The 17,781-nt window shown below is 37.5% G+C and overlaps 1 protein-coding gene across 1 annotated transcript; it reads right to left on the reverse strand.

Moving 5' to 3' along the window:
- Nucleotides 1–14,269: 14,269 nt before the first annotated feature.
- On the reverse strand, nucleotides 14,270–16,732 carry sp5a (Sp5 transcription factor a). The gene is made up of 2 exons (XM_083775952.1): nucleotides 16,556–16,732; nucleotides 14,270–16,168 (listed from the first exon to the last, which is right to left on the reverse strand). Exons 1-2 carry the CDS (start codon nucleotides 16,604–16,606, stop codon nucleotides 15,083–15,085), a joined length of 1,137 nt encoding a protein of 378 aa, XP_083632078.1. The 5' UTR covers nucleotides 16,607–16,732; the 3' UTR covers nucleotides 14,270–15,082.
- Between the last annotated feature and the right edge of the window lie 1,049 nt (nucleotides 16,733–17,781).

Here is a 17,781-nt window from a genome sequence, read left to right on the forward strand (position 1 = left end):
CGTTTTTCATCATTTTGGACCATGGGCTATAGCCCATATCGTACGGCATACTATAGCACGCCGTTTTTCATCATTTTTGAGGATTTGAAAAAAATGAAAAAAACGATGGGTTATAGCCCATTGTTTTTTTTTTTATAAAAAAAAAAATATCCTCGTTTTTCATCATTTTGGACCATGGGCTATAGCCCATATCGTACGGCATAGTATAGCATGCCGTTTTTCATCATTTTTGAGGATTTGAAAAAAATAAAAAAATAAAAAAACGATGGGTTATAGCCCATTGTTTTTTTTAATTAAAAAAAAATTATCCTTGTTTTTCATCATTTTGGACGATGGGCTATAGCACATATCGTACGGCATACTATAGCACGCCGTTTTTCATAATTTTTGAGGATTTGAAAAAATAAAATAAAAATAAAAAACGATGGGTTATAGCCCATCGTTTTTTGAATTTTTGATTTATTTTTAATCCTCGTTTTTCATCATTTTGGTCCATGGGCTATAGCCCATATCGTACGGCATACTATAGCACGCGCCGTTTTTCATCATTTTTGAGGATTTGAAAAAAATGAAAAAATGAAAAAAACGATGGGTTATAGCCCATCGTTTTTTTAATTTAACCTTGTTTTTCATCATTTTGGACCATATCGTACGGCATACTATAGCACGCCGTTTTTCATCATTTTTGCCATTGAACCCCATTGTAAATTTGAAAGCACTATATTTCTAAAACTATGAAACATTTCAAAGATTCCTTTTCAGGCAAACATGTCCACCGTAAGATGAACCTAAGTAGGCTAGAATGGGGTTGCTAGGTGTAAGTATGTAGGACTAGTAGCATGCCAAAGTTTGTGCTATTGCCATAGAGAATGCATTGGGCGTTTAAGTTGAATAACTCATAAACTACAAAACATAAAAATAAAAAAAAGTTCCAGCATGTGTCTCCACAGTAAGCTGAATAATAAAAAGTGTGAATGGAGTTTCTAGGTGAAAGTGACTTTTGACGTGCCTATAGAGCTGCCATTGAGCCCCATGTTAAATGTCTCAAATTTGAAAGCACTATATTTCTAAAACTATGAAACATTTCAAAGATTCTTTTTCAGGCAAACATGTCCACCGTAAGATGAACCTAAGTAGGCTAGAATGGGGTTGCTAGGTGTAAGTATGTAGGACTAGGAGCATGCCAAAGTTTGTGCTATTGCCATAGAGAATGCATTGTGTTGCGGAGGATGAGAGGAATGGTCTCATCCTCCGCAACACCCATTCTCATACACCGCTATACACCGCGAGGATATGGGCTATAGCCCATATCGTACGGCATACTATAGCACGCCGTTTTTCATAATTTTTGAGGATTTGAAAAAAATGAAAAAATGAAAAAAACGATGGGTTATAGCCCATCGTTTTTTGAATTTTTGAATTTCTTTTTAATCCTTGTTTTTCATCATTTTGGACCATGGCCTATAGCCCATATCGTACGGCATACTATAGCACGCCGTTTTTCATCATTTTTGAGGATTTGAAAAAAATGAAAAAATGAAAAAAACGATGGGTTATAGCCCATTGTTTTTTTTTATTTTTGAAAAAAAAATTATCCTAATTTTTCATCATTTTTGACCATGGGCTATAGCCCATATCGTACGGCATACTATAGCAAGCCGTTTTTCATATTTTTTGAGGATTTGAAAAAAATAAAAAAATGAAAAAAACGATGGGTTATAGCCCATCGTTTTTTAAATTTTTGAATTTTTTTTTAATCCTCGTTTTTCATCATTTTGGACCATGGGCTATAGCCCATATCGTACGGCATACTATAGCACGCCATTTTTCATCATTTTTGAGGATTTGAAAAAAATGAAAAAAACGATGGGTTATAGCCCATTGTTTTTTTTTTATAAAAAAAAAATTATCCTCGTTTTTCATCATTTTGGACCATGGGCTATAGCCCATATCGTACGGCATAGTATAGCATGCCGTTTTTCATCATTTTTGAGGATTTGAAAAAAATTAAAAAATTAAAAAACGATGGGTTATAGCCCATTGTTTTTTTTAATTAAAAAGAAATTATCCTTGTTTTTCATCATTTTGGACGATGGGCTATAGCACATATCGTACGGCATACTATAGCACGCCGTTTTTCATAATTTTTGAGGATTTGAAAAAATAAAATAAAAATAAAAAACGATGGGTTATAGCCCATCGTTTTTTGAATTTTTGATTTATTTTTAATCCTCGTTTTTCATCATTTTGGTCCATGGGCTATAGCCCATATCGTACGGCATACTATAGCACGCGCCGTTTTTCATCATTTTTGAGGATTTGAAAAAAATGAAAAAATGAAAAAAACGATGGGTTATAGCCCATCGTTTTTTTAATTTAACCTTGTTTTTCATCATTTTGGACCATATCGTACGGCATACTATAGCACGCCGTTTTTCATCATTTTTGCCATTGAACCCCATTGTAAATTTGAAAGCACTATATTTCTAAAACTATGAAACATTTCAAAGATTCCTTTTCAGGCAAACATGTCCACCGTAAGATGAACCTAAGTAGGCTAGAATGGGGTTGCTAGGTGTAAGTATGTAGGACTAGTAGCATGCCAAAGTTTGTGCTATTGCCATAGAGAATGCATTGGGCGTTTAAGTTAAATAACTCATAAACTACAAAACATAAAAATAAAAAGAAGTTCCAGCATGTGTCTCCACAGTAAGCTGAATAATAAAAAGTGTGAATGGAGTTTCTAGGTGAAAGTGACTTTTGACGTGCCTATAGAGCTGCCATTGAGCCCCATGTTAAATGTCTCAAATTTGAAAGCACTATATTTCTAAAACTATGAAACATTTCAAAGATTCCTTTACAGGCAAACATGTCCACCGTAAGATGAACCTAAGTAGGCTAGAATGGGGTTGCTAGGTGTAAGTATGTAGGACTAGTAGCATGCCAAAGTTTGTGCTATTGCCATAGAGAATGCATTGGGCGTTTAAGTTGAATAACTCATAAACTACAAAACATAAAAATAAAAAAAAGTTCCAGCATGTGTCTCCACAGTAAGCTGAATAATAAAAAGTGTGAATGGAGTTTCTAGGTGAAAGTGACTTTTGACGTGCCTATAGAGCTGCCATTGAGCCCCATGTTAAATGTCTCAAATTTGAAAGCACTATATTTCTAAAACTATGAAACATTTCAAAGATTCCTTTTCAGGCAAACATGTCCACCGTAAGATGAACCTAAGTAGGCTAGAATGGGGTTGCTAGGTGTAAGTATGTAGGACTAGTAGCATGCCAAAGTTTGTGCTATTGCCATAGAGAATGCATTGGGCGTTTAAGTTGAATAACTCATAAACTACAAAACACAAAAATAAAAAAAAGTTCCAGCATGTGTCTCCACAGTAAGCTGAATAATAAAAAGTGTAAATGGAGTTTCTAGGTGAAAGTGACTTTTGACGTGCCTATAGAGCTGCCATTGAGCCCCATGTTAAATGTCTCAAATTTGAAAGCACTATATTTCTAAAACTATGAAACATTTCAAAGATTCCTTTACAGGCAAACATGTCCACCGTAAGATGAACCTAAGTAGGCTAGAATGGGGTTGCTAGGTGTAAGTATGTAGGACTAGTAGCATGCCAAAGTTTGTGCTATTGCCATAGAGAATGCATTGGGCGTTTAAGTTGAATAACTCATAAACTACAAAACATAAAAATAAAAAAAAGTTCCAGCATGTGTCTCCACAGTAAGCTGAATAATAAAAAGTGTGAATGGAGTTTCTAGGTGAAAGTGACTTTTGACGTGCCTATAGAGCTGCCATTGAGCCCCATGTTAAATGTCTCAAATTTGAAAGCACTATATTTCTAAAACTATGAAACATTTCAAAGATTCCTTTACAGGCAAACATGTCCACCGTAAGATGAACCTAAGTAGGCTAGAATGGGGTTGCTAGGTGTAAGTATGTAGGACTAGTAGCATGCCAAAGTTTGTGCTATTGCCATAGAGAATGCATTGGGCGTTTAAGTTGAATAACTCATAAACTACAAAACATAAAAATAAAAAAAAGTTCCAGCATGTGTCTCCACAGTAAGCTGAATAATAAAAAGTTTGAATGGAGTTTCTAGGTGAAAGTGACTTTTGACGTGCCTATAGAGCTGCCATTGAGCCCCATGTTAAATGTCTCAAATTTGAAAGCACTATATTTCTAAAACTATGAAACATTTCAAAGATTCCTTTTCAGGCAAACATGTCCACCGTAAGATGAACCTAAGTAGGCTAGAATGGGGTTGCTAGGTGTAAGTATGTAGGACTAGTAGCATGCCAAAGTTTGTGCTATTGCCATAGAGAATGCATTGGGCGTTTAAGTTGAATAACTCATAAACTACAAAACATAAAAATAAAAAAAAGTTCCAGCATGTGTCTCCACAGTAAGCTGAATAATAAAAAGTGTGAATGGAGTTTCTAGGTGAAAGTGACTTTTGACGTGCCTATAGAGCTGCCATTGAGCCCCATGTTAAATGTCTCAAATTTGAAAGCACTATATTTCTAAAACTATGAAACATTTCAAAGATTCCTTTTCAGGCAAACATGTCCACCGTAAGATGAACCTAAGTAGGCTAGAATGGGGGTGCTAGGTGTAAGTATGTAGGACTAGTAGCATGCCAGAGTTTGTGCTATTGCCATAGAGAATGCATTGGGCGTTTAAGTTGAATAACTCATAAACTACAAAACATAAAAATAAAAAAAAGTTCCAGCATGTGTCTCCACAGTAAGCTGAATAATAAAAAGTGTGAATGGAGTTTCTAGGTGAAAGTGACTTTTGACGTGCCTATAGAGCTGCCATTGAGCCCCATGTTAAATGTCTCAAATTTGAAAGCACTATATTTCTAAAACTATGAAACATTTCAAAGATTCCTTTACAGGCAAACATGTCCACCGTAAGATGAACCTAAGTAGGCTAGAATGGGGTTGCTAGGTGTAAGTATGTAGGACTAGTAGCATGCCAAAGTTTGTGCTATTGCCATAGAGAATGCATTGGGCGTTTAAGTTGAATAACTCATAAACTACAAAACACAAAAATAAAAAAAAGTTCCAGCATGTGTCTCCACAGTAAGCTGAATAATAAAAAGTGTAAATGGAGTTTCTAGGTGAAAGTGACTTTTGACGTGCCTATAGAGCTGCCATTGAGCCCCATGTTAAATGTCTCAAATTTGAAAGCACTATATTTCTAAAACTATGAAACATTTCAAAGATTCCTTTTCAGGCAAACATGTCCACCGTAAGATGAACCTAAGTAGGCTAGAATGGGGTTGCTAGGTGTAAGTATGTAGGACTAGTAGCATGCCAAAGTTTGTGCTATTGCCATAGAGAATGCATTGGGCGTTTAAGTTGAATAACTCATAAACTACAAAACATAAAAATAAAAAAAAGTTCCAGCATGTGTCTCCACAGTAAGCTGAATAATAAAAAGTTTGAATGGAGTTTCTAGGTGAAAGTGACTTTTGACGTGCCTATAGAGCTGCCATTGAGCCCCATGTTAAATGTCTCAAATTTGAAAGCACTATATTTCTAAAACTATGAAACATTTCAAAGATTCCTTTTCAGGCAAACATGTCCACCGTAAGATGAACCTAAGTAGGCTAGAATGGGGTTGCTAGGTGTAAGTATGTAGGACTAGTAGCATGCCAAAGTTTGTGCTATTGCCATAGAGAATGCATTGGGCGTTTAAGTTGAATAACTCATAAACTACAAAACATAAAAATAAAAAAAAGTTCCAGCATGTGTCTCCACAGTAAGCTGAATAATAAAAAGTGTGAATGGAGTTTCTAGGTGAAAGTGACTTTTGACGTGCCTATAGAGCTGCCATTGAGCCCCATGTTAAATGTCTCAAATTTGAAAGCACTATATTTCTAAAACTATGAAACATTTCAAAGATTCCTTTTCAGGCAAACATGTCCACCGTAAGATGAACCTAAGTAGGCTAGAATGGGGGTGCTAGGTGTAAGTATGTAGGACTAGTAGCATGCCAGAGTTTGTGCTATTGCCATAGAGAATGCATTGGGCGTTTAAGTTGAATAACTCATAAACTACAAAACATAAAAATAAAAAAAAGTTCCAGCATGTGTCTCCACAGTAAGCTGAATAATAAAAAGTGTGAATGGAGTTTCTAGGTGAAAGTGACTTTTGACGTGCCTATAGAGCTGCCATTGAGCCCCATGTTAAATGTCTCAAATTTGAAAGCACTATATTTCTAAAACTATGAAACATTTCAAAGATTCCTTTACAGGCAAACATGTCCACCGTAAGATGAACCTAAGTAGGCTAGAATGGGGTTGCTAGGTGTAAGTATGTAGGACTAGTAGCATGCCAAAGTTTGTGCTATTGCCATAGAGAATGCATTGGGCGTTTAAGTTGAATAACTCATAAACTACAAAACATAAAAATAAAAAAAAGTTCCAGCATGTGTCTCCACAGTAAGCTGAATAATAAAAAGTGTGAATGGAGTTTCTAGGTGAAAGTGACTTTTGACGTGCCTATAGAGCTGCCATTGAGCCCCATGTTAAATGTCTCAAATTTGAAAGCACTATATTTCTAAAACTATGAAACATTTCAAAGATTCCTTTTCAGGCAAACATGTCCACCGTAAGATGAACCTAAGTAGGCTAGAATGGGGTTGCTAGGTGTAAGTATGTAGGACTAGTAGCATGCCAAAGTTTGTGCTATTGCCATAGAGAATGCATTGGGCGTTTAAGTTGAATAACTCATAAACTACAAAACATAAAAATAAAAAAAAGTTACAGCATGTGTCTCCACAGTAAGCTGAATAATAAAAAGTGTGAATGGAGTTTCTAGGTGAAAGTGACTTTTGACGTGCCTATAGAGCTGCCATTGAGCCCCATGTTAAATGTCTCAAATTTGAAAGCACTATATTTCTAAAACTATGAAACATTTCAAAGATTCCTTTTCAGGCAAACATGTCCACCGTAAGATGAACCTAAGTAGGCTATACTGGGGGTGCTAGGTGTAAGTATGTAGGACTAGTAGCATGCCAGAGTTTGTGCTATTGCCATAGAGAATGCATTGGGCGTTTAAGTTGAATAACTCATAAACTACAAAACATAAAAATAAAAAAAAGTTCCAGCATGTGTCTCCACAGTAAGCTGAATAATAAAAAGTGTGAATGGAGTTTCTAGGTGAAAGTGACTTTTGACGTGCCTATAGAGCTGCCATTGAGCCCCATGTTAAATGTCTCAAATTTGAAAGCACTATATTTCTAAAACTATGAAACATTTCAAAGATTCCTTTTCAGGCAAACATGTCCACCGTAAGATGAACCTAAGTAGGCTAGAATGGGGTTGCTAGGTGTAAGTATGTAGGACTAGTAGCATGCCAAAGTTTGTGCTATTGCCATAGAGAATGCATTGGGCGTTTAAGTTGAATAACTCATAAACTACAAAACATAAAAAATAAAAAAATTACAGCATGTGTCTCCACAGTAAGCTGAATAATAAAAAGTGTGAATGGAGTTTCTAGGTGAAAGTGACTTTTGACGTGCCTATAGAGCTGCCATTGAGCCCCATGTTAAATGTCTCAAATTTGAAAGCACTATATTTCTAAAACTATGAAACATTTCAAAGATTCCTTTTCAGGCAAACATGTCCACCGTAAGATGAACCTAAGTAGGCTATACTGGGGGTGCTAGGTGTAAGTATGTAGGACTAGTAGCATGCCAGAGTTTGTGCTATTGCCATAGAGAATGCATTGGGCGTTTAAGTTGAATAACTCATAAACTACAAAACATAAAAATAAAAAAAGTTCCAGCATGTGTCTCCACAGTAAGCTGAATAATAAAAAGTGTGAATGGAGTTTCTAGGTGAAAGTGACTTTTGACGTGCCTATAGAGCTGCCATTGAGCCCCATGTTAAATGTCTCAAATTTGAAAGCACTATATTTCTAAAACTATGAAACATTTCAAAGATTCCTTTTCAGGCAAACATGTCCACCGTAAGATGAACCTAAGTAGGCTATAATGGGGGTGCTAGGTGTAAGTATGTAGGACTAGTAGCATGCCAGAGTTTGTGCTATTGCCATAGAGAATGCATTGGGCGTTTAAGTTGAATAACTCATAAACTACAAAACATAAAAATAAAAAAAAGTTCCAGCATGTGTCTCCACAGTAAGCTGAATAATAAAAAGTGTGAATGGAGTTTCTAGGTGAAAGTGACTTTTGACGTGCCTATAGAGCTGCCATTGAGCCCCATGTTAAATGTCTCAAATTTGAAAGCACTATATTTATAAAACTATGAAACATTTCAAAGATTCCTTTTCAGGCAAACATGTCCACCGTAAGATGAACCTAAGTAGGCTAGAATGGGGTTGCTAGGTGTAAGTATGTAGGACTAGTAGCATGCCAAAGTTTGTGCTATTGCCATAGAGAATGTATTGGGGATGGGTGTATGAGAATGGGTGTTGCGGAGGATGAGAGGAATGCCTCTCATCCTCCGCAACACCCATTCTCATACACCGCGAGGATATGGGCTATAGCCCATATGGTACGGCATACTATAGCACGCCGTTTTTCATCATTTTTGAGGATTTGAGAGAAAAAAAAAAAAAAACATGGGTTATAGCCCATCGTTTTTTGAATTTTTGATTCTTTTTTTTTATCCTCGTTTTTCATCATTTTTTACCATGGGCTATAGCCCATACCGTACGGCATACTATAGCACGCCGTTTTTCATCATTTTTGAGGATTTGAAAAAAATGAAAAAAACGATGGGTCGTTTTTTGAATTTTGATACAAAAAAATCATCCTCGTTTTTCATAATTTTGTATGTAGGACTAGTAGCATGCCAAAGTTTGTGCTATTGCCACAGACTAGAATGCATTGGGCGTTTAAGTTAAATAACTCAGAAACTATAAAACATTTCAAAGTAAAAAGTTCCAGCATGTGTCTCCACAGTAAGCTGAATTATAAAAAGTGTGAATGGCTATAGCCCATACCGTACGGCATACTGTAGCACGCCGTTTCTCATCATTTTTGAGGATTTGAAAAAAACGATGGGTTATAGCCCATTGTTTTTTTCATTTTTTATCCTCCCCACTGAGCATTTTTTGGTCTAATAGACGTCTAATATTCGTCTAAAGGGCTGTCTAAAAATGGGATAAACTCCATTCACACTTTTTATTATTCAGCTTACTGTGGCGACACATGCTGGAACGTTTTACTTTTAAATGTTTTGTAGTTTCTGAGTTATTTAACTTAAACGCCCAATGCATTCGGCAATAGCACACACTTTGGCATGCTACTAGTCCTACATACTTAAACCTATACCAACCCCATTCTAGCCTACTTAGGTTCATCTTACGGTGGACATGTTTGCCTGAAAAGGACTCTTTGAAAGGTGTCATAGTTTTAGAAATATAGTGCTTTCAAATTTGAGACTTTTAACATGGGGCTCAATGGCAGATTTTGGCACGTCAAAAAATCACTTTCACCTAGAAACTCCATTCACACTTTTTATTATTCAGCTTACTGTGGAGACACATGCTGGAACGTTTTACTTTGAAATGTTTTGTAGTTTCTGAGTTATTTAACTTAAACGCCCAATGCATTCTCTATGGCAATAGCACAAACTTTGGCATGCTACTAGTCCTACATACTTAAACCTACCAACCCCATTCAAAACAATTTAGGTTCCTCTTACGGTGGACATGTTTGCCTGAAAAGGAATCTTTGAAATGTTTCATAGTTAGAAATATACAGTAGATAAATAATGTAAATACAACAAATTGAGGGCACTGCAGGGAGTTGAACCCCGTTCCGGTAAACCAGGAAGTACCACACCAGTGCCTTGGTTTGTTTTGTTGTAATTTACAGGTCCAAAAGCAATCACATTAATTTCATTATATTTCAACAGTAAAGTGATTTCACAATTTACATTGTAGGCAATAACAGTATTTAAATTAATAAATCACAAAGCCAACATTGTAAAATTTGCAAAATATCTTTAAAGGGTAGGCCTACTCTTGCCGAGATCATTAAAACGATGGAACGATCGATTTAAACGATTGTATACGATTTAAATCGTTGTACGAGTTAAATCGTTCAGCGATTCAACGATTTAAATCGTTGAGCTATTCAAATCGAATACAACGATTTAAATCATTAAATCATAATACGCGATAATTCAATAACACGCGAATACGGGTATAATACACGTATAATACGCGTATAATACGCGTATAATACGCGTATAATACGCGAATAATATGCGCATAATATGCAAATAATACGCGTATAATATGCAAATATGCCTATAATACGCGAATATGACTATATTACGCGAATATGCCTATAATACGCGTATTATACGCGTATACACGTATAATGCGTGTATAATACGCAAACATGCGAATATTACGCGAATACGCATATAATACGCAAATAATAAGCGAATACACGTATAATACGTGAAGAATACGTGAAGAATACGTGAAGAATACGCGAATACGCGATTTAAATCACTCAACGATTTAAATCGTACAATTGTTAAACAATTTAAATCGTTCAATCGTTGAACGATTTAAATTGTGTGATTTAAATCACTTACTCCTACGTGCTGGCGTGTGTCGTACTCCACGTACGACACACGCAAGACACACTTGTGTCCTGTGTCTTTTGTGTGTTACGGCAACCTCAATGGGCCTCATGCGCCAACCGTTCTTAAGAAGTTCTTAAGAGGAAATTTGTTCTTAGACCCACTTAGGACGTTTTTAAGAAGGTTTTGGGAACCCTCAATGTTTTCTTAGCTGTGATTTGTTCGTAGGTAAGAACAGAATCTACGCACACTGTGGAGCATTCTTAGGGTGCCTTTTTGTTCTTAAATGCAATCTGAAAACATAAAGGAAAAGCAGCGCCCTCTGTATGATGCTCAAAGTTTCGTCTGAGGACCTCAAGGGGTCCTTGAGGAAGTTACAGGAAGTCCACAGCAAAATATTTTCCCACTTTAATCCCATTTTATACTTTGAAAATAGCCAATCTACAAGCTCACAAATGCGTCCCATTACTGCCCTTTTTGAGCTTGTAGATCGGCTATTTCGAAACATTTTGATAAATCTTCAAAACATTTCCCTAGCAGAAAATATTTTCATATGGGGGTCTGCAGAATGCCTGTCAATTTGGGGGTCCTTGACATGAAAATGTTTGAGAACCACTGGTTTAGAGTTTACAACCCAACCCAAACAAATGCACCATACCCACCACATAACCCCCAGCCCACCAGCCATCACCCCCCCCCCCCCCCCATACACCCACACCCCATATACGACAGCCACCACCTCCATTTTCCTGTAAGCTTCCTACCTGCAAGCCCCCCTATCCCACCCCTTGCACCACCATATCACCCTCATCACCCATATTTCCTCACCATTACATATACCAAGCAGCTTCTGCCTTAAAGCCCCTCCATATCCACCCTCCAGTGCTAAAATGTTTTATATCCACTACTATCCACTACTTCTGAACATGACATATGCATAATATGCTAATTTAAGCTAATTTACATTGATGTCTAGTGGTGAAAGTTGACTATTGTGAGATAAATAATAAAATACATTCAATATTGAAAATGTCTGTTCACTTCAGTACCTCCACAGTAGGTATTGATTTTTAATGTTTGGAGTCTGGTGTTCCACCATATTTAGACTTTAGTTTAGGTATTCTTGACTTTATTTCTGTGTGTGAGGTCCTGTGATTGCTGCGTACTGCAATCACACACAGGCCATGGAGTCATGCAAAACCACACCCACACCCACCTGGGTGAACACAGGTAGAAAAGTGAATTCCCAATGCCTTATATGGGATTGGTGGGGTTCCCTATGGTAATTAGGATGCGATGCTAATTAGGATATGTGATGTCATCATCATAAGAACATGCTTACGAACAATTCTGCCTACTTAAGAACGTTTTATGAATCTGACTCGAGTTCTCTTTGGAATTCAGTTAGGAAGAAATGTAAAAGAGGAAAAGTTAGGAACTTAGTGGCGCATGAGGCCCAGTGACCAGTACCATGACATTCGTGTCACACAGTGCTGTGAGAGGGGCCTTACATCAAAGTTATCATGGGCAGCAGTATCAGAGGGGGTAAAGCGGCCACTTGGGAAAAGAAAGGTTCCCAGTTTGATCCCGGGCTCCGTCGGGGTTGCCCTTGGTGCCTTGGATGGTTTCCACTGCCATCACTGTATGTGTGTGTGTGTGTGTGCGCGTGCGTGTGTGTATAAGTAATGCACATTGTAAAGCGCTTTGGATAAAGGCGCTACATACAGTAAATGCACCATTTCACTCACTCACTCACTCACACTCACACACACACACACACACACACACACACACACACACACACACACACACACACACACACACACACACACACACACACACACACACACACACACACACACACACACACACACACACACACCAATAATAATTGTTATCATTATTTCCTCTTCATAATACGATAATAGAGAATAAGTAGATAAGATACTTCAAATGGCAAATACTTTAGGCTTCATCATACTTATCATTTGTCATGAATATACTATTGATACATATTGTTCATCCCTGGGATGTGACAGAACTGGATGCAACTTTCATCATCCTGCATTCCATCAAGGACATTCAAACAAAGCTTATGGTTTCACAAAGATAGAGCATATTTTATCGCCAACAGAGCACTTATGCAGGTCAACCTGAAATAGTAAAATATTTTAAATACTTTTAAAATAATTAAAATAATCAAATCCATTTAAAAAGGAGCATACGTCAACATATTTGGAGCGCCAGTTGGATTTGACATAAACTGAGATGGGCCGTCAGTCACAGGGACTTTAAAACTTTAAAATAATAAAAACACAACACATTTCACCAAGGTCTGAAATACTGTTTGAGACTTGCATAATACTGCATGGAAATAATAAGGCCACATGTAGATGTAATTGATCTAGAAATGATTTAAAATCCATCTGCATTCAGTAACTATCTTGGTAAAAGGGAATTGTTAATGCGACATAGCCATTAACAATAGGGGGTGCTCTTGTGATGGAAACATAACTGTTAAAAAATCTAAATGAATATCAGCAGTGGTTTCAGACATAGAGTAACTATGATTGATGAAAGGATATCACCAGGTATCAATATAAGTATAGCTCAATTATCTTCACATCTTCGTGCTATGGAGTTATACTTTAGGTGTAACTAGCCTGAATATTACAGTAAGTAGGCTTACTATAGCACCCTTCAAAGCATCATTTGAGCAAGGCACTTATAACCTTCAGATATTAAAATATAATTTCTAATTGATCAACTGTACAAGTGCAGGTGTGACTGAGTGTGGCTGTGAGCAATCCTCCCTCCATTCACTTTAATTTATACTCCCCCAGACATGTTGCTGTAAATAAGACTAAGGCTAGGCTAGGCTCTTAGTCCAATTATTTGGTTTGTTAAAATGTCTGGGAAGTGCTGTCAGCTGTCTCACAAGATGGTAAATTACACACCAGACTGTTGTTCCACGCAAATCTTCAATTTCATGTGATGTCACATGAAATTATCAAGCCTTAAATTAAAACATATTTCCATATAATTAACTGATATACACCTGCAGATGACATTATTGGAAATGCAGTCAGGGTATAGTTCTATGGAATGTAATGAATGGTTCAAGTAAAAAGAACAACAACAATAATAATAATAATAATAATTCTAACAACTAGAATACGAGAGGTATTCCAGTTTTCCTTTTTTTAGTACAATGTATCAAAATTTAGAGCATTCGGTTTGAATATTTCAATACAATCCTAGCCAATAAATTCTAAAGGCAGTGAAATGAATGAACACCAATGGTAATTACAAATGGCACCAATGATTTCTTATACACCTTCCAATAGGGAATATTAAGAAACAGCATTGAAGTCGTGCATATATACCGGAATTTGCAGAACACAAAAATCTGTAAACTGTGAAAATGAACGAGCAGAATCTCAGTTTTTGATATTTGAGTAGAGATTTTGCAATATTGAGTAACACAGTGGTTTGCGATTAGTTCTTTGCTCACCTGGAGTACAATCTCTGACCGCTTATATAGAACTTCCATGAAGACTTGAACATTTTAACATTTTAGCAGTGCAGCTCCCAATTTATTCAGAATCAGGATACATCTCCCAACAGATTATCTCAAAAGCAACCCAGTCCAACTCAATCACATCATCTCATTAGGTTATGATGGACACTTTATAGCTTTTAGTTTATTTAACACAATACAGCAACCCTAGTGGACTACCACAATTAAGTTGATGTTATATCCTCCCTATTTTGGAATAGAATTTGTGTCAACTTGATGGTAGAGCCAATTTAATATTCCGAGTGATATACTCCCTTAAAAACAACACTAGCTTCTGACATCTACCACTCTAAAACTGTCTGAGAGAAAAGAGAATATAAAAAAATGCAACACTGACAAAACTGAATAAACCCATGAGAGATTGTCTGACAAACCAGATTTCACTCAGCACAAACAAACTCTCTGTACCATGAAACATATAACTGGCTATACGATTTAATGAATTTATTCTGAAATGTGCTAAATGTTATAGTCTTTTTCTCACACAGTATTTGGGTCATTTCAACAATAGCATATCTTTTCAAGAGCATGCTAAAAAAACACCCCATATGGAGCAACAATATTGACACTTTCATTCAACAAAAGCTATTAAATATAATTTACAAGAAGGTTGAATCTTCCACCGAAGACAATGATCAAACACAAGTTGAAAACTTGTTCTCCTTGATGATATAGACAGTGAATTCGAACTCATGGGCTGAACTTTTTTTTCTCCATGATCCCAATTTAACTTATGAGACTATATACAGAAATGTGCTAAACAGACCAACAATGTTAGAAACTATATTCGGCAAAAGAAATCATCCAACAAAATATCCTAGTTTAAAATGTAGCTCACTTTGTACTTGAACTAATATAGAACTGTATTATTGCACTATAGTGGATAGCTATATAGCCTACTAATCTTCTGTGTGTTACAACATATTCCTGGTATCTTCCCGTTTGACATGATCAATAGTCTTGTCGTGGCACTTGCTTTTTTTGTTCTGATGAGTTTTAACGTGTTTGGCCAAGTGGTCACTTCTCATGAACCTCTTACAGCAGTCCGGGCAGACAAAGCGCTTTTCCCCCGTGTGAGTCCTCAGATGTCTTTGGAGTTCATCCGATCTGGTGAAACTCTTTCCACAGAACAACCAGTTACACACAAACGGCCGTTCTCCAGAGTGCCACCTCAGGTGGGCTTTGAGGTGAGACGTTTTGCCATAAACCTTCCCGCAACCAGGTATGTGACAGATGTGCTGTTTTTTCTTCCCGGGCTCGTCATTTGAAGTAGAGGACTGGCAGTTGGGACACCTGCATCTCCGGCACCGCCGGGCAGTTGCGAGGGGGGACTTTGTGTGCAGCAGGGCAGCAATTTGAGTCTGATATTGCGCAAAGTCGGTATGTCCCAATACCAGACCTCTCTGCAGCTGGAAACGATGAGGAGCAAGGGACGTGTGGTGGTGGTTTACGACGTGACTCCCTTGCTGAAGGCTCCACCACGGAATATCCTCTCCGGGGTTTGGGGACAACTGTCTCTGCTGCTGATGCACAAGGCCAGAGGGTCCTGTAACGAAACTTGGCATCGCAGCCTGGATAGGAGTTGGGGCTGCATAAGTCACTGCTGGGACATACGTGGGGGGGCACGTAGTCTGCAGAGACTGCATGGAACAAGGCAGCATCTTGACCGGGGAGAAGTCATACGGATAGGAGGGGTCCGCTGGAGGGGTGAGGGGGAGCTCGTGGTGCGCGCTGAACGAGCCCTGGATGTGCGCAGAGAGCTGGGGCTTGGAGGATAGTCCGAAAGGCGAGTTGTTGGCGAGAGTTGTTTGGGGATTCCCCTCGTTACTCCACGGGTGAAATAACCGCGACGGCGAACTCAGTGTCGGGTCATAAGGGACCTGGAGGAAATCAGCGGGGTTTGCTCCGTGGTGATGCCCGATCCGGTTACAAGTGGCAGCCAGGAGAGCCAGCGGGGAGTGCTTCATGCAATTCTCCGGAGAAGAGTTTGGTGTTCGATCCTGAATAACCAAAACAAATACATTTCCATCACTATATAAGCTCATTTTACTTTTCCTAAAACAAAATAAACAATTAGGGTTTAGTATTTTTTTTAATATAAAACAGAGCAGACGTGTCCGACCATTTCTTTCTCCATTGCGTTGTAGGCTGAGTGATAAAAGCAATACATCACCAAAGTTGTTATATTCGAGTAATTGACTACAACGATATTATAACAGTTAGATAGTTGTATAGGCTGGCTAACCTAATAATTGCGTAATAACTTTAAACTGCACTTAAAAGTAGTTAAAAAAAATCCCAATGCCTAAACTGAAATCAGATATAATTAGCATTCAAGTTAAAAAGGACAGATTGAACTACCGGTAAACAAAAACTTTGAGACAAACCTGAAGAAATGCCTGAAGTGTTTCATTCCGCAGTACAGCAACTGCTGCCATTGTAAACGTCCTCCTCCCTCGTGTTGAAAACAAAATACAAATAAACTGAGATAAATATGTATTATTCGCAGTAAATTAAAAAAAAAAAACGTGTGCCAGTCTTCACTCCCAATGCTTCCTCTCCTCGAGATATCCTTGGACTATCTGAAGAGTGAGGGATCACTTCTTAGAATTTGATAAGGACTTTGGTGGGCCGCCAGCCAGTCAGAAATAAGATTTATTACTTTGAAGTTTGCCGCTGCCCAATCATCAAAGAATAGCGGCTCTTTGAGAGGGGAAAGCAAATCCTTTGAATCCACAAAGCTCCTATGGTGTGTTTGTTGGTCTGGATAAAAGAGCTGATTATTAGGGGGGATGGGAAGGGAGGAGATAAAGGCGGGACAATTAATGAAGTAATCACTATGTGGGAAATGTATATACACAAATAATTGGATTTTCTTGATCAAAGACCCCCATGCCGCCTGGAGACCCCGGCATTGGATGCTGTAGTCATCTGATCCTCTTTTTGTAATTAAGGATTTGTAGCAGAACCCTATAGTGACAATGTCACATTGTTATCTCCAGAGATCTCTCAAGCACATGCCTAGCTGTTTGATAGAGCAAAGCAGTCCAAAGCAAGTGACTCGACAAAAAGTTCTCATCTTGGAAGAATTTACGTTCCTTTTACATTTGTAATTTTTGTTGTTGCTTTGAATTGCCACACTGCTTTAAATACTTAATTATTACATTATCAAATGATTCAGTTTTCTTTTCTTTAAAGCTGTCAATTTGTAATCACAATGATTTTCTTTAACACAGTTTTGTTAAAGAAAATAAACCATTAGGCTTTATCTGACAAATAGCTCATGCATATACATACAGCCAACCTATAGCTGATTTAAAAAAATCTGAATGGACTCCATTGATCCATGTGTCAAATGTAGCACTTGGGATACGTACTGATGTCTCTATTGTGGTTCCTTAAAAACAATTGTCAGTTAAAAAGGAGGTAAAGTTTCCTTCCACATAGGTTTAAAAGAAAAAAGTCAGGCACATTTGATATCCTGCATAAGCCTACTATTTAAGTCCCACAAAGTATGCATGTTTTGCAGCATTAACCATTCATTTGGTGTCCAGTTTTACACTTTTTGCAAAAATATTTGACAATGACAGCAAAGTAGCCGTAGCAGCCTGTT

Source organism: Protomyctophum parallelum (assembly GCF_964188405.1).
Source record: "Protomyctophum parallelum genome assembly, chromosome: 11".
In the NCBI taxonomy this organism is placed as follows: Eukaryota; Metazoa; Chordata; class Actinopteri; order Myctophiformes; family Myctophidae; genus Protomyctophum; species Protomyctophum parallelum.